A 23,158-nucleotide genomic window follows, 5' to 3' on the forward strand; every position below is an offset into this window, starting at 1 on the left:
TCATCTGTTGATTTCAATGCCATTTCTAATTGATGTGCTCTTCGGTCCCGGAGGGTCTTTTGGGATCGAAAAGACCTACAGGCATTGCAGGTCTCCTCTTTGTGTTCCGGGGAAAGACACAAATTACACTTCAAGTGTTGAACCGTTTACGGAAACTTGGAGTGACACTGATTGCAGAATCTAAACGGAGTACGTTCTATTAGCCTATCATCCTCCAACTACAGCTGTCAAAGTAGGCTGAAGAAGGGCATGGATGCACCTAATGGCGTTTAATTGACCCAGATGATGAACTTCCGATTGATTCGTAAAAGTGTGGCATACATGATCGAAAACGATACGGACGTTGAAAGAAAGATGGAATTTAAAGTTCAAAAGATACTGAACCGAGATTCACCGAAGTGAGAGGAAATACCTCCGAACCCCGACGGTGGAGAGAAAATAATCTAACAAAGAACTCGATACCCATGCACACTACCCACTATCACCGAGAGGAGGAGTCCATTGATTGTGACTCGAAAATAATCTTAGAAGAAAAACAACTTGTAAACTCCCAAGCCCAACACTAGATGGCAAACGTATGCAAAGCATTTGTATCTACAGCTACACATGCCATCGAACATATTGTTACTGATGGAAATACATTTTCTCTCTCAAGATTACTTTTGCCCACCGATACTTCCCCTTGAGAAGCAATAACCAATGGAGACGGTCCTGAGCTTAGGATCATGGTCAGTGTCGCAAAAGCAAGACCTGGCAAAATGCCATCTCTGTGGCTTTGAAGTCAAGGCAATAGCACCTGGTAAATGTGTGGAGTGAACAGTAAAGAAGCAGCAGTCTCCCTAGTGGAATGTGACTGGTGCCCACAGAGGACTGCTTCTTTGGCAAAGGCATACAAAACATAATGCACAGGACAATCCTGTGGGATATTGCTCTCTTCTGGATAATTTTTCCTTTCTTGGTCACAGTGAAGCCAATGAACAACTGCCAGTCAACATGATGGTCGAATGTGGTGCATAAATATGCAAATTGGGAGATCAAAGAAGGTCCAAGCAATGCAGTCTGTGTTTCTTTTTCAAAAGGATGAAGCAAATGGGAGAACATCGACAGGGTAATGGATAAGATGACATGAAATGAGGATAGCAGCTGTAGATGGGCTCAAATGGCAAAACCATTAAAAATTTTACAATAACTTTAAGGTCCTATTGAGGTATAATCAACAGAGAAGGGGGAAACATCAGGGTGACCTTTCACCTCAAAACAGGAAATTTAAACAATGAAGGTTCATCAACCACACAAACAGAAACTGATAAGATTAATGGGGTCCAGAGAAAAGCTTTTCCAGCCTAAAGAACATGCTGTCTGCAGCACATCTAAGAACTGAGGCCTGGGCAGATAATTTTTTTCCTCAGCACACTTGTGCACAAGCATGATTTGTGGCTGGAATAAACAGATTCTGTGAAGTGAAGATGTGTAGCGAGGATGATGCCCACAACGACAGAAGGCAGATCGAAGTCAGAGGAATTACTCCATTCAAAATCTCCACACACAAAGATGTAAGCTAAGAAGGTTTGAGTGGAGTTCTTGCCGTCCCACTATGAAAAGAGGTCTTCCCTGAGCCGAAGATGTAAAGGAGGGCAAATACAAATGGAGAAGCTTCAAATACCAAACCTCCATCCCCAATCTTGTGAAATCAATATCATATGTGCCCAGTCCTAATCCAACATTCTCAGAACACATGAAACCAGGGGACTCAAGGGGAATGTGGAATAAAGGTTGAATGCATTTCAAGTGAACGCATACCCTGGGCTCCTTGCAGCGATGATTGCAGGGCACAGAACAGAGGGCACTCAGCGTTCTCACCAGTGGCAAAGAGGTCTACATGAAGCATGTCCCATAGGGTGAAAACTGTTCCAGATGGAGATGCAACTCATAAGCTACTACATGGCGCCCGGTCACATCACCAACACAGTGAGAGAGCTTCCCAGATGACTCACTGATAGTGCTATATCATGCCCTGTGACCCCAGTGCCACAACTTAAGTAATTAAGGTCACAAGGATTGGGAGTTCATACCACCATCTTTTTATGTATTGCAATCTCATTGTTGCTGGGGATATGAAACAAACAGTCCTGCATCTGCCACCACAGTAGGTCATTGAGACACTTCTGGAGAATTCAGAATCTTCTTGAAAAGAAGGCACCAATGGAGTAGTCACATATGCCACTCTGTGTGTTGAATTAACACAATGCAGGGACCCAGGAGGCCCATAAGCTTCAAGAAGTACGAGCATCGAAAAGATTATGGTCATATCCTGAATGTGTTGAACTCATTGCACAAGGGGTGATGCCTACAGAGAGATCATGTCCGAAAGCACACACTAATTGTGCCCTAGAGGTGATCCAACACCAGCAGAGGAAAGTCTGCCTTCAACAGCCAATCATCGAGTTAAGGAAACTTTTGTATTCCAAACTGTGGAGATCGGAAATGAGCTGAAACCACATACATGATCTTTGTCCAGACCCGGCAGGCATGCAGGGTCAGAGGGAAAACACAGTGGTACACATCTGGGCACGCTGATGAATGGTAACTGACGCACTCATTAATATGCCTGCATTGTCAGCCGTTTCCAGCCCAATCCCAAAATGTCCTTGGCTACAGCCTGACAATCTTTTACCACATGCACAAAGGGCCCTGCACATGGTATGGGAGGGTATTCACCAACTACATCTCTTTGCCTCAGTGCACTTCAAAAATAAATAAAAAACTAATAAGCAAATACATGACCTTGTATTGTTGTCACATGCCTACCACGTTAGCAATATGTATGCTTTGCACAGTGGAAGTGAGCATTGTCTGACCAGGTTGTCATTGAGTGTGTAGTTAGCATAACTGCCAAACACTTAAGTAAATAATCTGTTCAATTTGAATTGTGGAGATACCAAATAATAGTGTTCTGAAGAGACAAATGTCCAAAGGACAAATTGATAAACTCACACTGGAAAAGGTGGGGCACAGGGTCACAAGAACTGCAGCAGTAGCACATTATGACTAGTAGAGTAAACATGAACAATGATTTATCAAATGCCAGCAGTAGTGGAAGTGATGTCACAAACCATTTGAAACAGGTGACATCATAATTTTGAAATCTGATTCCTTCCTTAATCCCACAACAATTTCCTATTTACTACTGACTGGTTAAGGAAAAGTAAACAGTGAGGAAAGAAAATATGGTGCTTGACTGATTAGTCTCTATTCCTGCCATGGCCTTCATACGCACTGGGACAAATTAAACCAAAGCATCACCAGAGTTACATAAACACGAGCCAAAGTTATCAGCTGGTAACCCTAATCAGACTCAATGACAGTGAGATGTGAGACCATAGTGTCAGACTCCGCTTCCTTATTCCAATACTGACCAAGACTGACCACAATTAATCAGTTAACTGTGTGCGGTTTCACTTTAGATCTGTACACACAATATGTGAAGAGCTTGTCTGCAGACACTGAGAAGCAAGGGTCTATTATTATTAATAAGAATAATACAAATAATAATAATATTTACCTTGACAAGACGATCACTACCACAGGTCACCATAAGCCCCCTTGTAGCATCCATGTGCATGTGGGAAATGTTGTGCTTTCCTTCATGGAAAGTGGCCAAAGAGGTCCGTCTGTTGAACAAAGAACATGAAAAAAACTTAATATTTTTTTTTTTCTTCAAATAATTTATTCCATAACACATTTCTGGCACTGATGCATTCTAACGGACCTCTCAGTGCAATGGAAGAAACTTGTTGCCCCTATTTCCTAACTGAAGTTGTGTGTGCAAAGATATTGTGTTACAGGTTAAATTCAAGTTCTACTGACTACCTCCAGAAAGACTCCATGGCAGCATATGGAATTCAGCTCATTATAGCTATACGCCGTCTCCTAGAGTTATTGTGCCACTAACCATCTTTTGATGCCCTCAACCAGTTATTTGATCAACTTTTCATTGTAATGCAGTGATGCTCCAGAACTGAAGCTATAGACTAATAGTCTTCCTTGAACATTGGGCACAGGGAATATGATGGGTTTAAATCCCAAGACAATGTTGGAATTCAGAACTCTCTGCTACCCCTTAAGATATGCCTTATGTCCTTTAAAAAATCAATTTTATAAATGTCTATACACCACACTGAAGTGCAGAGGACAATCAGAAGTTGGTTAAACTGGTAATTGCACATTATTATTTTAAGCTGATGGTTGGCACCAGCACTGATTTTCTGGGGGCAGAATGTCTTTTTCACTTTTATTTTATGACCCAAATCTAGATCCAGAAATGCAGCAAAGGAAGAAAGAAGGAGGAAGAAAAATATAAGAAAAGAGAGAAAGTAGGAGTTGATATGGCAAATCACTAAATTCCGACCCTCTCCTCCTTTAGTTTTTTCCCCCTCCATGTATCTGTAAAACAATGTGCATGTTGTACCTTAGCTGACTGACCTAGTGCTTTGCCAAGGTTTGTGCAAGTTTGTCCAAAGAGTCAAAAGTGATAGGCAAAACATAATTATACTTTGCATTCGAAAGTGTGTCTGAACCATAACTAAACAGTGGTGACAACATTGTGTTTTTGTCTGAAGTTTAAGGTTTGAATGAGTCATGATGATCCTACATTCTCTCAAAAACTCATCAGCATGGAAAATTTAACTTAGCCTGTAAGCATTTCGTTGTGGCATGCAGTGCTGTAGATTCACATGCTCTACATGCTCCTGCCATATAGTGTTGGGCTCAGATGTGTGCAACTTGTTTTCTTCGAAGACGTCTTTTGAGTCACAGGGCATAGTTATTCCTCCTATGACTGTTAATGTGCATGAGCATGGTCTCCTTGGTTAGATTAGTTTCCCGCGTGGCAGGTGAGGATAGAGATGGAACACAGAAGTGAAACTAGATGGCCATGCAAAGTACATGTAGAGAGGAAAGAAAAGAAAATTATCTGCAACAACCAAAGGCTTCCAGAGAGGAGGATGAGTGTATGTTAATCTACAACACTACATGCCACAAACAGATGCTTCCAGGGTAAGTAACACTGTTTGTTTGTGGCATGTGTAGCTGTAGATACACATGCTTTGCATAGACTGTAAAGCAGTTGTCCCCTAAGCGGTGGTTACCTAGAGAACGTTGCAGAAGACTGAAAAAGTGTACGTAGTACAACCAGACCAACCTGAGCTTGTTGAAGTGCCAGAACATCCACAGAGTAGTGATGGGTGAACATGTGTGCAATGGACCAGGTAGCTAGCTGCCTTACGGATGCCAGCTATTGGGATATTACACAAAAAGCCCATGGTAGCTGCCTGCTTGCGAGTAGAATGCGGCCTCGGTGGAGCAGGTAGATGTCTTTTGGCCATGGCATGGCAGGTCTGAATGTACTTGACTAGCCACCAAGCTACCCCTGCTATTGAAATGACACTGCCCTTGTGTGGTTTAGTGTAGGAAACAAATAGTTGTTGTGTCTTATGAAATTATTATATCCTTTCAATATAATACAAGAGGTCCATTTTAACTTCTAGTATATGAAGGACTCTCCCTGCTACTGAGTTTGGGTGTTGAAAGAACACCGGGAACTCAACTGTCTGAGTGGGTGAGGATGAGTGTGAGGGATGTTTGCCGTAACCTCCGAACCACATCTGGAAGTAGTGGAAGATGTGGAAAACAGCAGGCAAATATCCCTGACCAGTTCATCCAGAGTGCATTTCCCTTGGACTGTGGGTGTTCAAACCTGGACGTGAAGCTTGGGCATTTGGTGTTTTCATAGGTTTCCAAACAGATCTACGTTGGGAGACCTCCCAACACTGGAAGTACGGGAGTAGAATTTACAGGTGGAGGTCCCACTTGAGGACTTGCTGCTGCATCCTGCTGAGCAGCTCTGCGATTTTGTTGTCCACTGTGGGGTGATATGCTGCCAACAGATGTAGTCTGTGGTGAATGACCCAACACCAAACGCTCTGCGCTAACATGGAGGGTTGGGGAGAGAGCGTGTGTCTTTGTTGCTGAACAACAATGGTAGATGGTGGTCATGTTGTCTTTTCTGACTAGGACTATCTTGTGATGCACCTAACAGAAGAAAGCCTTGAGAGGTAGTTGTACAGCTAATAGCTCTAGGTATTTGATGAAGAAACCTTTATAAAGAGGTGTCTACATGCTTTGAACAGTAATGTCCTGCATAAGTGTTCCCCAGCCAATGAGGGAGGTGTCCATGGTAATGGTCTCTTGTGAAACTGGATCTCGGTAGGGCCTACCCTTTAACAGGTTGTTGCTGTTGCACCACTACCAAAAAGTGATTGATACTGGTCCATAACAATACTAGACCTTCCCAGAAACCCTCTGCTTGTAACCACTGTGCCGCAAGGCAGTTGTGAACTAGATGCATATGTAAGTGGGCGTAAGGAATTATGGCGATGATAGAAGCTATCATGCTGAGAAGATGCATCCATATGCTGACCATTAGGTTGCAATTTGGGTGAAAAAGAGGCAGCAGACACTAGAAAGTCTGAATCCGTGCGGGACTCGGATAAGATTTCCGGGTGACAGAATTGAGAGCTGCCCCTAGGAGGAGCTGTATTTGAAGGGATTAGAGGTGGGACCACATTGATAGCGAAACCTCGATTTTGTAAAAGATCCAAGATGACGTGGATGTGGGCCAAGCACTGCTGCCTGCTTGCACTCTATATCAGCCAGTCATCAAGGCACTTGAAGACATGGACACAGCTCCTTTGGAGATATGCGGCTACCACTGCAAGGCATTTTGTAAAGACACGAAGCGCTGTAGTTACTCTGGAGGGCAGATCTTTGAACTGGAAGTGATGTCCAAGTACCACAAACCAGAGGTAGCAATGGTAAAAGGGGAGGATTGAAATGTGGAAATAGTTGTCCTTCAGGTCGAGAGTGGTCATGAAGTCCCCTAGTGCATAGAGGAATGAAGTTTTGGAGCATGACCATGTGGAAGTGATTCCACACAATGTACTTATTGAGGAGCCTGAGGTCGAGGATGGGCCAAAGGGACACGTCTTTGTTGGGGAAAAGAAAGTACAGGGAGGGTAACCTTTGGCACAGGCTCTATGGCCCTTTTGAATATGAATGCATGAACGTCCTCTTGTAGGAGGTGCTGATCTTCTGAGGAGAGGAAGAGTTTGTGGGGTGGGGGTTTTGTAGTACAGCAGTGAGTTCCAGGCAGTAACCCTGCTCTACAATAGAAAAGACTCACTAATATGAAGTGATTGTTTGCCTGCATGCGAAAAACCACTGCAGTCATCCCTCAACAGGTGTTGTGTGGTCGGGGGAAGAAAGGGAAAGTCACTGTTTGGCAGGCATGGCTCCCTTTGCTGCATCCCCACTGCCCCTGCATTTATAGTTATTCCTCTATACGTACCACTGGAGCAACCTCAGGAGGCTTGATGATGTTGCTGCTGCCTCTAGAGAGGTGGTTTTCATGATGCCACGATACTGAATCATACGAAAGGACCCATGGGGTAATGCAGACTGAGAGAACCCATTGCCTTAGGCATGTCTTTCTTGATTTTCTCTAGCATCTGATCAACCTGTGAACCAAATCGGTGTTTCCCATCAAAGGGCAGGTTGCTCAGATGCTGCTGAACATCTGGTTTAAGCCAGAGACACAGAGCCAGGCATGATGGAGAATGAGGATACTTGAGTTAATACCTCTGGCAGCGGTGTCAGCTGCATACAAAGGCCATCTCATGGTAATATTAGAGATAATCTGGCCCACAATGACTCACTTTTGTGCCCGCTATCTATACTGATCCGGGAGGTGTTGGATCAGGTTCCTCATCTCATCCTACTGGGATTTTTTAATATCTTGAAGAGCAAGCCAACAGAATTGGCAATGCACCAGTGGGTGGCAGATTGAGTGGTCATCCTTCTACCTGCTGAATCAATCTTCTTACTCTCTTTATTTGGCGGCTTGGCATTTCCAGTACCTTGGGCATTAGCTCGCTTATGTGCAGTATTCACAACCAATGGGTCTGGTGAGAGTGGGCACTGCACGTAAGAGTTCAGAGGGGGGAGGGGCTTGTACTTTTTATCCACCATCAGAGTAACCACTTTGGCCTTCAGAGGGTCCTTAAGGTTGACCTGAGCGCTCTTTAACATGCCCTTGAGCATGGGGAGCTATTGAATGGAACACTGGGTGTTAGAAAGAGTTTCAATAAGGATGTGATCCTCCTCAAGGATTGTGTGAAGGTCTACCTTGTGATGACAGGGCACCCTGTGACTAACCTCATGGTAAGAGGTGGAATTATACAGAAGGGATGGTATTGCTGGGAACAAATCTGGGTTATTGTCACTTGGATGAACGTCATAATCATCCCAGGGATCGTCCTGTGGCTCAGGATCATATGGAGCGTCATAAGGGTCCAGAGGATCTAAAGGAATACCCTTCCCATAAGACAAATGTGGGGAACCTACAGGCAAATGTGGCGCATGTGGTGGTGGAAGAAGTGGAGGTTAAGAAGGAGGAGATTATGCTGGAGGAGGAGACAGAGGCACAGGGGGGCAAGACGGTAGATGACTAGTGGCCACCTATCTTGATGTTGTCCCTACTTTGGAGATGGTGGGGGTGCAGGAGCGATCTGCTCCTCAAATTAAACTTGTTTTTGCAAGGAAGAGTCTCCTGTACCTTTGGTGGTGGCTTAGCAGAAATACTGACTGTCTGCAGGTGAATAAAGAGTTGTTTTGCCAAGTGTCCAACTCTGCTGCAGAATGGTTTGGTCATGTTCATTGGATTCCGCTAAAGAATGAGCTGTCGATGATTGATTAACAAGATTTTGGCTTCAAAGAATGCTGAGTGTTGTTTCAGCTTCGACAAGCCCTTCGGTACAGGTGCTGAAGGAGTCATCTGAGCAGAGGAAGACCAAGTCTTTTGTGGCTGTTTCAGCACCTGGAGTGGAGTCGAGGTAGGCTTTGAAGCCTTATGTTGGAGCTACCCGTAGTTGGGAAGCATTGCTGGACCAGAATGGTACTGGTATGGTTAGAGTCTCAATGGCTAAATCCAGGAGGGGCAGTGTTCGACCTGTTGGCATGGCATTTGTTTATGCAAAGCATGTAAACAAGAAGCCTAAACTAGGCTTCCTAGCTTTGTCAATGCATGTTTTTAGATTAAATCAACTACTCCCAACCTTTTGACCTCCTGTTCAAATCAACATTCTGCTTTTCCTAACTCTCTCAAACCTAGACACTGCCCCACCACACCTAGCTCCACAATTCAGAAAACAATAGGGTATGAGGTCAGGGGTGTGAGCTCTGTTAACATGGAGTACCAGGAGAGGCATCAATATTGATACGACCAGTGAGACAATATAGAAATAACCAACAACTATTCTTTGTTCAACTCGTCAGTGGCAAGAAAATGTGTGTTTGCACCAATGGTTACTAGACACTGAAACTCACTCTTCGTCCTTGATGGTTTCGAAGCAAGCATCACACATCCGAACCTGGAATTCAAAGCCCATAACTGGATAGGTGGAACTCTTCGAGCTGCACTTTCCACACACTGCTTTTCCACATTTCCTGCAATGATGCTACATGCAGGGAAAAATAAATTGATGACATGTTATTTCCAGTCTTGTCACAAATTATGCTACATTTACCCTCGTATGCATCAAGCACAGGAATAGAAGAAACACTCACAACTTCCAGACTCACTGTTAATGACAAGAGCTCTTGGAGTGTCTTTTTGGATTTACTGGCATCTCCTCCTTGGTCTCCTCAAACCTCACCTGTTTAGAAATGCATGTCACAAACTGGCATTTGCCAACTCTTTCACATCAAATAATGTTGGCAGATGGACATGCTTTTTCTGGTTCTGGTTGGGAGCAGGATAGTGGCCAAGGTTACTCTCTATATGATTAACGAAGACTAGAAGTTTAATTTTGTAGCTTCCTATTCGAAGTGTAACAACATGTTTTCCCAAATTCTGTGCCTTTTTCTGCATATAAATTCTACCGGCTCGGAGCAGGTGAAATTTGTGAGTGGGAAATCAAGTGACATTACTGCGTGTGGTATTACTGGGTACTAACCAAATAGTAATTTTACACTCAGTAGCATTTGCAAACCTGTAGAGTGGCATTGGCACTGAAAAGCATACTATAATACAACCCTGTATGTCCTACTTGTAATGAGGGCCTTAAACTCCCCGTTTCTAGGTCATAAGTGCCTGAAGCCCGCTGCTACCTCACAGTTAATAGCAGTCTAAAAAACAATCAGCTGGAGCAGGGCCCATATCATGGAATCCTTCCTTTGGCCATGTGTCAGAAACAAATGCCTCGTGGAAAAGAATGGAGTTGTGCTAGCGAGTTAAATAAGCCAAGGCTGTCTTAAAGCCAAGTCATGGAGTTTTAGTAGCTAAGTTAGAGGTTTAGCGGTAATGACAAAATCCTTCATTTACTGGAGGAAGTGCTAAAGCCGGGCGTGAATCCACCAGTGGAAATTCCTCCACCAAGCTATCCCATTAGTAGAGAAAATTCCGCTGGTTGTTTTTTCTCAGCATTTAGCACTTCGTCTAGAAATCAGAGGAATTTCCATTACCACTAAACTCTAAATGAGGGCCTTAGTTCATTTGCATTAGAAGTAGGGCATGGCAGTAGCAGTGCTAGAAATGTAAAACCTTGCTGCAGGAACCCACATATTGCGGGAAGGGAGGCAGATAGGGTGTAATGTCTGGAAAGCCAGAGTTCATGCAGGCACAGTGTCATGACGGGTGGAGGTAATGACAGCCTATAGTCTGCCAGTACCTGGGCACTGTAGTTAAAACTGTGCCTCCCAAGAAATTACCAAAGATTTTTTTTTTCCCCAACAGACTTGCTATAGTGATCAAAGTGTAACCTTTAGTCACATGTTTGAATCACCATTAAATAGCTCAGGAACTTATAATGATGATGAGTATGAGTATGCTTTCTGCATAGCAATGTGTGTATCTTGCCAGGCACAGGCTTACATTATTTGTACATACAGTAGCTAAGGAGGGGCAACACATTTTTTAGATCCTTTTTGTAACAAAGACATAAAAAGTTTCAGTCCTGATAAAATAATTCAAGAGATCATGCACCTACAGTAAGCAACAGCAACAAATACATTTGAATATTCAAAGGGACTCACAATCTTTTGTTCTCTATGAATAATAAAATGAGTACCTGGCCTGGTTTGTGGTGAGCACCCATGGTGTTATCACCTTATACCAAGTCCAGGTATCCCCTAATAGTGAAGTGTAGGCAGTGTCTAGGAAGCCAGGGCTCTCTAGAGGTAGCTGTGGATGAGCAGCCAAGACTTATCTAGGAGACCTGCAAAGCTTATGCAGTACCACTATAGTCACACAGCACTACCGCACATGAAAGAACCACACAGTGTTACAAAAATAAAGGTACTTTATTAGGGTACCACAAATGCTAGAATACTAATAGGCAGTCCCATGTCTGGAGGTAAGTAAACACAATATTATATACACATTAGCAATCAGTTAAGAGCATAAAAAGCAAAAAGCATTGGAAAAAGTAATAGGAAATATTGAGGGCCCTAGGAGTGGGCCAAACCATATACTAAGAAAGTGATTTGCGAGATACAGTCCCCCACCCAAGGATGTGGAATCGGTAGAGGGGAACTGGAGGAACTAGGAACCCCAAGAGGTGAGTACCAGAGTGACCCCCAGCGACAGGAGAGCAGAGGTAAGTACTTGGCTTTTCCTGAACCCAACAAGAGGACTTTGGAAAAGGATTGTGCAAGACTCAAACAAGCCTGGAAGAACCCAAAGTTGGATTCTGACAGAAGAGGAGCTACAAAGTAAGGGGACCAAGTCCAGTTCGTGATGGAGTGTCCGGTTGTGACAGGAGCCACTACCCACTCTTCTGTGGATGCAGGGCCAGGTTGTCAGGGGATGAAGAAGACCAGCTGTGCAGCACAGGAGATGAAGAGGAGTTTCTGAAGTGGTGCAGATGGTGCCCCACGTCTTTTGTTGGGTTGCAGTTGGTCAGTGGTGCTGGAGAACCACCAACAAGCCTTGACAAATGCAAAAAAAAAAAGAGGAAGACGAGTTGCAAGGCTGAAGAGGACCAGCAAGGCCAAGGGGTCTCGACCCAAGGAGTCCGGGGATACTCTCAGCAGTCGGGAGAGTCACAAGAAGAGGAGGCAGCCCCCACAGGTAACCCGCTGGCAGCAGACAGAGCAATTGCAGTGAGGCCTACTCAGCACACCTGAAGAGAAGTAGCACATCGCTGGAGCAGCAAGGAGGAGACTGTGCTTGGCAGGAAGAAGTGCTGGGGGCCGGGGCTATAGTAAACCTGAAGATCCCTTGGAGGAGGTGCAAACAAGCCTTGGTAGCTGCTAGAGTCACTGTGCACAGGGGTTCTGTCCTGCAAGTAGATGCAAGAGCTTACTGTCTCCCAAGTTGCAGCTGGCAGAGAAGACCAAGGGGACCACTCCAGACCACCACCTGTGATGCAGGACCCACCCAGTTCCGGAGGAGAGCAGGTCCTCACAGCTGGTCATCGTTGCACTTGTTGCTATTTCCAAGGTAGAGGGGGTTACCTCCCTCTCCCACAGGCAATCCTTTGTTCTGCCTTCCTCTGCATGAGCTGATCAAGCAGCAGGCAGGCAGAAACATGTCTGAGAGGTGGCAGCAGCATAATCACTGGGGTCCTGGTTATCAGGATCCCAGTGAAAACAGTCAAAGCATACTGACAGGAGGCAAAAATTGAGGGTAACCTTGCCATAAAGAGGGTATTTTCCTACAGTACCCTTTCGTTGTGTAATAATAAGCACTTAACATTACATTAAAAAAATCACTTCAATTCAGTTTGTACTGTGATTTCTATCAATGAAAGTCCCCAGTGTACCTGCACACACAGATGTACACAGTTCACATACATACAGAGGTATAAATAGTAAACTTCTCTCCGTTTATCTGTTACCTTCCATGAAGTGACAGGGCACAGCATGTTTTTGTTTTCCCTGGTGGGCTGCTGAGTATGAAGGGTAGGTACAGGATTTTAAATGTGCTCTCTAGTATTGTGGTGACCTTTTGCCTACCATGACACAACTCAAACAATAGTGATCATTGATTGGGACGTGACATCAGAGAAGGAACTCAAGAGCAGCAATGATGAACTTTTAAAGGCACTTTATTTTTAGTTTTCATCAATGGGAAAATGTTGCACGCAAATTTGTAAGAGATTGTAGTAACCTTCCGTTTCCATCCGTTCACTATCCAACCTCACCGAAACCTCCAAGGCTCTATACCGACAATACTTTGTAAACATTAACTCCTATCAGAAAATGTTAATATCATATCTTGTATGTGTTAATGCGTGTATGACTATGTTGCACTGGCGCACCATTCATACTTGGGAATATATTACATTACTGATATATTTTAAAATTGCACTGCATTTTATACATTTCAGAATTTTAGTCACAGGAACATTAAACATTAAATATTTACCCAGAATTGTACGGTTTTCAGCACCTTGCCAGACCAGGAATCAGAATCTGAGCCACAAAACTACATCTCATCGCACAGACAAAACACTATCCAGAAACTGAAATATGCCTCATAACAATCACCACCTTCTCACTTGCTTGTGAGACCAACTGTATTTCTGGAATTTGTAGATACTTACATAGTTGACTGCCATTGTATATCTGAATGTTATCATTTCCTGTGAGGAATATCTCCAATTGGCAAGCATTTCTTCAGGTCCTATGTCATCTCCTGATGCTTAAGCAAACAAACTGTGTGTGGCTGAGGGTAGGGATCGACAGAGCTGGGAATTAAATGAATTTAAACCAGGATGTGCAAAAGGAAACCTTTACTTACTTACAAAAATTAGTCTGTCAGTTATTGTGTTCCACAAATAAGCATTCTGTGCATATTCCAGGTATCCAGTGATTGGGGGTCAGAATTACAACGTTTTCTGAACTTTAAAGTTCTTATGTGCAGACCGTGTGAAAAACACTTTCTCATGACATTGTTAGCAACACAGATGCAAAATTATAATTCAGTGAGGGGGGTTTGCAAAAGCGGCAGTTTGAAACTCATGAAGCTGAAAAATAAATCTTATAACTTTGCTTTGGGAGAAATATATGGAAAAGATAAGGACTCTTAGGAAATGTTTCTCACATAAGAAAATGACTGCAGCAAACAAATAGGATTTTTTGAGAATTGTCGTTGCTAAGCCAAATCTTTGCTTGAATGTTTAGCCTATACTTAAAAAGTCAACTTTGTGAAGTCCATGATGCTTTAAAATAAACCTTATGAGGTTGGCAAAAGCAAACTTTGTACAGCATGAACAGAGTGAGAAAGGCTGTGTGTACAAGGGTGGTAGAAACTGAGTTTGCCTATGTGCCTGGGTAGGGCCAAGTAATATTGTTCTCTTTCACAGCATCTGTTAAAGGAACCGCTTCTAACACAAATTAATTTAAATTTGCTGTCTATATGCATAAAACGTTGCAAGCTGATTTTCTTTCCTCACCTGTCGAAGTCCAATTGTCTTTGTATCCCACATTTGTTTTATGTTCCAAAAGAAAGGCTGTTCACATTTCTGACAGGAGTCACTTTCTAACCACTGGGGAGCCTGGGGAAAATAGTGGAGTCCATTAGTCTAAAACAAATGCTAATACATTACTGAGCAGAACCTTAAGGGGACATTTCATGCATTGAAAATCAGGACTCACAGGAGTAATAATATCAAACACAACACTTCTTCAAATTATTTAAAAATTATATTACATTCACAATACCTCACTGATACACACTTGGAAAGCTTCAAATAGATGTGTAACGCATAGAGTACATGCGGAAATAGACATTTAAAAATGTTGCCTGAAAGAACTTCTAATCTCCGAGCCAAAAATATTTTTATACGCATAGCAATGGAAAGCAAGCTAATGTGAAATTGAAGAAATAAATACATGGAAAATGCATTTCAAAAGGGCTTTACTAAAATTCCGAAAACAAAAACTGCAAAAAGAATGAAAGAACGGGACAGTCAGGCCTGGTAGTGCGTAACAAGATGCACTCAAGTGGCTTCTATCTCTACCCTGCAGTGAAATGCAAAACAGAACCTTGCTCCATCTATAATAAGGTATAGCATCAGCCTTTCTAGGGGACTGGCTCTTTCCTCCATAATTCGATGAGAGCTGTGCTAGTACACATTCCTTACCTTCCACAACAATGCTGCACTGTCGCGTCTCAGGCGAGAGGACTGTAGCGCTGTACGAGGGCTGATAGCAATTAAGGAGGCATTAAGGTGTTAGCATGCACGGCACCATCACACTGGGGTATTTCTATGCTAACTCTATATGTGGGACTGCCAAAAATCTTTCTAACCTCCAGGAGTATTTTGATGCTGCCTTCAAATTCCAGTGTCCGAGCTGTGCCACTACAGTTGAGGCTGGTAGAGCATTTGACTTAGAAGTCATGGTCTGGAGTGATGGGCTTGCATGAATGGAGAGTGCAGTGGCAGTGGTTTTCTGAGGTCATGCAGAGTATGGTGTGGGCAGTACTGGTACAACAATGACGGGGCAATCATACAGAGTACAGCCTGTTCACTGCACAGATGATGAGCCCTTCAGTCAAAGTTTTCATCCCCTTATTTATAGTTTTACCTTATTTTTTTCATTTTTAGGTCTCGGCTAGACAGCGCATGCGCTGTTTCTTTGAGACATATTGTTAAGTAATGGGTGGGCTCTATGCCCACCTATAGCTACCATTGGTTGGCGTCAGTCTTGCTCGCATTTCTTTGCTTCTCATTGTTTAGCTGCTGTAGGCGTCCTTCCTCTACGAGTGTTTATCCCTCCCCAAGAGCATGGATTCATTACTTGTGTCCCTTCATTGTTCATTATTTGAGGCGCTACTTTTTTCTTGGTGTGGAAACACTCTACCAGAGTGCACCTAAGCAGAGTCTCTCGTGTACTACCTCACCTCCCTGTATTTACCACCCGCCCTCGTGCCATTGTATATGGTGTTGCATCGTCCCAATCAGTGCAGTGCTATTGTCCTCAAACACCCAACCACCCTTCTTCCCTTTCATTTTCAGTGATGCTGGCCCTTTCTATGCACCCACCATTCTTTTCTTCCTTTGTTTGTGTTGCTGGTCTCTCTCATCCTCCTTCCCATCCAGTGGCAATAATCAGCTCTGGCTGACAGCAGTGTTAAAAGTACCAGCGTTTGAGAGCCGGCTGACTCTGGCTAGAGGGATACCTCTGGGAGCTTCTAAGATTGTCAGATCTTTGAAATGGTGCTATTCATCTGCACTGCCAGACCTTTGTTTCTCAATCATATGAAAGGGGCCGTGGGCTGAACTTTGCATCGTTTAGCCCTAATCCTCGCTTTCCACAATGGAGGAACAACAGCCCTTGGGTCAATCATCTTTTGTCGGCTACAAGTGTTCTCAGTGGTCTTTTGGACGCTATGTCTCAGATGGTGTTTACAGCTGCAGAGATTCCACGGTGACTCTCTCCCCTCCGACAGCTTGTAGAGTTGGGGATTAAAGCACAGATTTAGCAGTTGGACTAAGTCCGGATCCTACCCCAGTGGATGCTATTATGAGGGGCGGGCGCATAGAAGCCGACGGCTAATATCAGCAAGAAACAGCGTTGCGTGTGTGCACAAGTGATAAAAGAGTGCCCCTGGTGTTCCTGAAGGGGGCATCCAGTCCTGCAGCTAATATTTATGCCTGCTATAAGGGGATGGGCTACCCTGAAGAAACGGGCACTACGAGAACAGGAAGAGGCTGTTCTCTGCATGAGACAGTGTAAGGAGTGAGAGTCTAAGGCCGTCTGTCCATGAAATGCCATTCATCAACTAAACAATGTATCTGACAGTTTTAAATTGAGGCCTTTAGGCGCTTCATCTTCACTTGTGTCGCACATGATTTTCGTCATGTGACCAGCTAAAGTTCCCCCAGATAATTACAACGCCTTGCAGCAGACGAAGGGCCTTTTTACAACCTTGGCGGATGGGATACTCTGTCACAAACGGATATCCCGCCCGCCATTTTACAAGTTCTATAGGATATAATGGAACTTGTAATACGGTGGGCGGAGGGGGGGCAGGTGGGGTGATATCCATAACGTTTGTGATGGAGTATCCCATCCACCAAGGTTTTTCTCAGGCCCTAAATCTATACTGAAGAAATTGTATAAATACCTCTGGATCACTGTGTCTCGGCTAGACAGCACAACATGTCTAAAAGACATTAAGCAAAGCCAATAGCTCTCGCATTGCGGAGACCTATTGGCTTTGCCAGTGCTTGTTATACTTACATGGATGTATAAGGAGATTGCGGTCTGTGGGACTTTCACATACGAAGTATCATTATAGACTCTTTGGAATGGAATCATTGGTATGTTCGTCCTATGGTGCTTCCCAACAGAACAAAGTAAGAGCAGTGTTCCAACTCACCAAAATACTGACAGGTAAGCAATGCTGACCATTCCGCGGTTACCTGTGATCTTCTGGGAATTAATTACAAAGGCTTGTGGGCTCCTCTTGAAATGTTACCTTACTTATTATTTGTTTAAGTGTGTATCCCACCCCAGTAAGGACAGGCTGATGTGGACTATTCAGAGATCGATTATCTACACTGCACCAGTACATACATCAGACAGCTTGCAGCATAATAGAATTGATACCTAATACCTACTTTCTCCCAGCACTGATCCTGACGCTCTCTGCTCATTCTGCCTTTCAAACTCAGCCAGAAGGTGCTCCTCCAATTTTCTGCGGACTATCTGCTGAGAAGTGTGGGTGGGTGCAGGTGTTTAGCTGTGCTCTCTTTGACTCTGGCAACCTGCTATCGGCCATTGCACAACTCAAGAGGTATTACCAATTATCCCTTAATAGAGGCATATGGTCGTGTGAAAAATTCAAGTGGCAAAAAACACTGTGCGCCAAAGAAGGTCGATAATTGGAATATTTATTGTTGATTTATTTCGTGATTTTAGTAGCTTCAACTACAACATCAGGAGCCACTGATAAACTGGTGGAATAGGTGGTGCTTGCAGATATGGTTTTAGTAGTTCGCATAAGAAGAAGACTTGTTCTTTGAATAGGTAGCAGGAGACGGAAGTTGGGAGCCTACACATGAAAATAGCTGCATTTATTGTCTGTCCTGAAAATCCACTTGTGGAATACGATGATGCCGATGAACCCAGTCCTGGACTGCCCCCCTCACCAATTCTTTGGAACTTGGAACAGATCACTAGACTTCACACATTATCAAAACCAAAGTGCAACCGGTCATTTAAAGTGCTCATGTGTTGATTATCTGTAAATCACTGTGTTCTCACTTATGTACGTAGAGAAGTACCTACACTGTAGCAACTTATGGTAATCTGCATTTACGTAACTGAGGATTACCATTCTTTGCCAAAGTACTAAAGAGTTTCAGCCTTAATACAACGTCTTTTCTCAGATAGCGTTCCATGTGGCTTGTTGCCCTGCATCCATTGTACACAATGTTGGCGTCACTTTTCCACGGTTCTGTGACACAGAGCCTGACTCTTGAACTGTCATCTACAACATACTCTAATTATATATCAATGAATCTGCAGTAATGATTACACTGGCTACACCCTGGTCTTGTTCTAATTTATTCAGGATTACACCAATCTGATTACAGTCTTTAGTCTAATACAGGAACAAATGGTGAAAATATTTCCTCAATTCCTGTGTTTCACGCTCTGCGGTCAAGTGATGAAGAAAGTTTAGTTGGGCCCATCGTAGAGCCACAGATGACATTTCTCTGGTCTAAAAATAACTCTGGTTTACCAAGACAAACCACTAATTATTATTCATATTTAATTGGATGGTTCATCATTGTGATCTCAATGGATATGACATCCTTAGGGAGAGCAGTGCTTTGCCCGATTACCCCACAATGAAACCCACAAACAAAGTTGGGGAACTACTTTTCTCCTATTTACAATCAAACCCCAAATAACTTCTTCATGAAGAATAAAAGCAAACTAATTCTAAAGGAAACCCCGAGTTATTTAATAAAGTAATTTTCTACTACTTGTACCAATGAGCACACAGTTCTTCAACAATTGTAGCCCTACTTTCTTTCCTTTGAGAGGTGGCCACATGAAACTTGGGTCTATTAGAGGGCTCTTTGTTAAGCTATTTAGAACCTCCTAGCAGTGAGCTTTAAGCCATCTGCAATTCACTTTAATTCCTTTCCTCACAGCTATTGTTTTATTCAGTTGACAATCTTTAAGAATAAGACCGTCCTCTACCCTTTACACCTTCATAGACTTCAAGGCACAGTGGACTCCCGGTGTGCACTATATTCACTATCTAAATTTTCCAAATTTAACATCCTATAATAATTAGAAATTGCCCCCACACTTGCACTGCAGAAAGGCAACTCTCTTTGTACTTAATACAGCTTGGATCTAAAGAAGGCACTGAGCAGACTGAGGAATCTAGCAGATACCTACTTGGATGTTGAGCCCAGAGTACCTGTGTGGAAGCCTGTGAGAGTGGAACCTTGTGTAGCACCTGTGGGGTGGCCCACCAGGAGTACAAGATCTAGACTGAGCAATGGGGAAGGACACGGCTGCTAGTAACCCGCAAGGCTACACTATTACACAGTGCACACAGGGTCCTGCCCAGCATTCCACTCAGCTGGCACCAGTCTACTAGGGGGCTATGGCGATATAGGAGAAGAACCATCCAGAACGGACTGACTGGTGGCCATCCATGGCTTACAGACTGCATTGGAGGGCCAAATTGACTCAGTTTCATTTGACGCCACCTTAACTGCGGATAGACCTATGGAATGTGGCTGAGAAAATCAAGGAGGCTGAATATACAATTGGTGAGCTGCAGATACAAGTGAAGACTATTAAGGACCAGATGACCAAAATAATTGCAGTGATCAAGGCCCTGGAAGATAGGGTTGAGGATACCTAGAGGTGCCCAAGCCACAACAATTTGAGATTTCTGGGGTTTCCTGAGGGGGCTGAGCATACCTCGCATGAACAATTCCCAGGGACTTGTAACCTCAAAGTATTAAAACTGTAGGGCCTGTCAAAAGTGTTTGCTGTGGAGAGGGTGCACAGGGTCCTGACCACCAGTCTCCTGCTGGGTGCCCCTCTTCGCGCAGTCATCGAGAGGATCTTTCATTATAAAGACCGAGATGCTACATGGAGGGCAACCAGGGAAGTCGGTGGTGCCCATTTAAAAAATTATGCACATCGGTGTATACCCCAGCTGAACTAAAAAGGTCCAAACCCAGAGGAAATCATTTCTAGGTGTAGAACTAAAGCTCAGAGCTATCAATCTCCCCTAAATGTAGCTATACACGGTTGTTGCCAATGGAAAAGTTAACTTCTTGAACCAATCTGAGGAGGTCTGGTGCTGGCTGGAAATCTGGGACAAAGTGTCTCTCTCAAGTCATGGGAGAAACTATGCCTACCCATCTGGAGAGGAGGGCAAGAGTGTCAGGTGGAACTTCTTAGATCATCTGACTTGTGGAAGCCAAGGGAGCGACTAATGCCCAGAGTGCTGGTACAGGGCAAGGGCACTTGATCAGCAGAAGAGGAGGTTTTGGCTCAGAGGGACAATCCTGTAGGGCATCCTCGGAGTGCCTGGAGGACACACGAGGTGCCGTCTGTGTCCACCATGTGACCTGGGCCCAACTGACGGGCAGTATCTACAGTGAGGGGTGGCAGGAGAGGATTGTGATGACTCTTTCTGACGACTGCCAACTAGTTGTTTTTGGGGAGATGGGTAGATGATGTGTTCAGCAACAGCTGGATTTGAAAAGTCACATCGCCCATGGGGGCTGACGTCGGCAGACTGCATGGCTGAAATGTGAAAAAATGTATTGCACTTAAAAGGCATATATCACTGCTCTCAGGAAGGCATCTGGGTAGTTCTCATCTGAGGTGCCTTGGCCCCCTGTGGGGGTAGGAAGGCCTCCACGTATTATGCCTGAAAAATCTATAGTATGCATGGCTCATTTCCCTTAAGGGAGATAGTTTTCATCACTGGTACTTGTCTGGGTGGTTGGCAGACACGTATTTATGTTGTTGACAAGTGATTCACCCGGGTAGGTGGGGAGATTAGTGTGGGGAGGCGGTGGTACTGTTTGTTAGTTCAATTTGGTTGCATCATTATGCTTTCTTATTTGAGGGTGAGATGGTAAGTGTGACTGGGGAGGCACCTCAGGTCTGAGGGGAGGGATCCGGGGGCTGCCATCTCCACATTCTCACATGTACTGTCCAAATGTCTAATAAGCATAAACTGATTACATGAAATGTCTGTGGATGGAGGCTTACGTGAAATGCTATAGGGCCCTGTTGCATCTTACGCATCACAGAGAACACACTGACTCTCTGTAAGAGACTAGGCTGACAGACTCCGAAGAATTAAAGCTAAAAAAGAATTGGTGGGGACAATTATACTCTGCCACTTACTCTGCATATGTCAGAGGGGTATCTATATGGGATGCCCCCCCCCCCCTGTCCTGAACCTTAGACGGAAGGTATATATGTCCTTAATGTCTATGCCCCAAACACAAATTATAAGGAATTCTTTCTCAAGATACACAAAATGCTGGTGGGGTGTGTAAACATCCCGGTGTTCTGTTAAGGTGACTTTAACTGTGTTTTAGATGGAGAGAAAGAGAGGCATCCTCCAATAGAACAACACAAAACCCTACATCCTCACTACGCTCAGACAGATGATGCTTAATACGGGGAGCATGAATGTGTTGAGGGAGATACATCCAACGAGTAAAGAATACTCCTGTCATTCACTGACACACAAAACATTCACTAGAATGGACTGTGTTTTGCGCACTAGGGACTTTTATTGGTTCTGAGGGAATGTTACCTTGACAGTTTCTTATTGGATCATTCCACACTACTAGTGGAGTTTGGGGAAGGGAGTAAATAGAGAAGACCTCTCTATTGGAAATTACCTCCCGGGGTGTTGCTGGACCCTGAATGTTAAGAAGACCTAAATGAACAGCTGATCACTCATTAGAGGGTCAACAAGAGATTTATGTTCACCAGTGGGAAGGCCCTGAAAGCTGTGTCAAGGGGTATGCCTGGGAAAGTTATATAGGGGTATGCGACAACTTCAGGACGAATTGGCGCTGCAGGAAGTAAAACTAGCAGATTTGTAGGGAAGGGCCCCCGGGCAGCGGGAAGCTCGGCTTGAGAAAGTGGGTATTCACTGGGCCTTAGAAAAATTAATGGGCATGGTGGGCAAATTAACGTTGCTAGACTACAAACAATGACTTCACAGGGAAGGGGATGAACAGAGCAAATTGTTAGCACGGATTCTCAAATGGGAAAGGGAGTTACCTCCGGTCCTGCTTTTATGTCAATCCGATGGTAACCTAGCCAAAAAGCAAGCCACAATCAACCAGGCATTTCAGATGTCAAGGTCCCATGTAAAGTGCTGGTGAAATGCCTGCGGATGGTAGTGGGCTCCTTTATCTATGAGGACCAATGTGGTTTCAAACCCGGCTTTAGCATGGCTATGAAAATACACAGACTGCCCCATGTGATGCACTCTGCAGGACTGGAATGCAGCTTGCATTGGTGTTGGTGGGTATTGCCAAGGGCTATGACATTCTAGACTAGTTTCATCCGTAAGTGGTGCTGAGCTGTATGGGTTAAATGCTAAAAATCTGTACCTGAAACACATTTTTATTCAGCAACCCTGAGGCCAGGGTTCAAGGCGGCTAGCTCATGTCGGAGAATTAGGGTGTAGAGGGGGGCACAAGACCTCTCTTTTTCACTCCTGCAATGGAGCCGCTGGTCATAAAACTCCAGAGAACATTCCAGAATGTGGGACTCAGGGTAGGAGACACAAATCATGTGATCCCTATGTATGCAGACAACACTTTGTTCTAACTGTCATGGCTGACAGTCTGTCCAGCAGTTGTTGTCACACTTCAACAACTTTGGCATTGTGGCTGGCCTGAAAATCAATGAAAATATAACCTCCGGGAGCTCTGGCCGGCTGTCCCATGCACCTTCTAGCTGGTTGAGGCCCTTGCTGGGAAATTCATGAATTTCAGAATAATGGTTGTGGCACCTACTGAACGGCAATTTGCGTGCAACATGGGAAGGATGCTTGAGGGTCTGCAGTTGT

General features: G+C 44.1%; 1 protein-coding gene across 1 annotated transcript in view; it reads right to left on the minus strand.

Moving 5' to 3' along the window:
- Window positions 1–23,158, minus strand: part of WDFY1 (WD repeat and FYVE domain containing 1) — a 213,021-nt gene that overhangs the window by 27,424 nt on the left and 162,439 nt on the right. The window contains exons 9-11 of the mRNA XM_069213483.1: window positions 14,514–14,615; window positions 9,442–9,572; window positions 3,563–3,671 (exon numbers count right to left, since the gene is read on the minus strand). Coding sequence (XP_069069584.1) covers window positions 3,563–3,671; window positions 9,442–9,572; window positions 14,514–14,615 — 342 coding nt within the window. The remainder of the gene's footprint in view (window positions 1–3,562; window positions 3,672–9,441; window positions 9,573–14,513; window positions 14,616–23,158) is intronic.

Source organism: Pleurodeles waltl, chromosome 11 (genome assembly GCF_031143425.1).
Source record: "Pleurodeles waltl isolate 20211129_DDA chromosome 11, aPleWal1.hap1.20221129, whole genome shotgun sequence".
NCBI lineage: Eukaryota > Metazoa > Chordata > Amphibia > Caudata > Salamandridae > Pleurodeles > Pleurodeles waltl.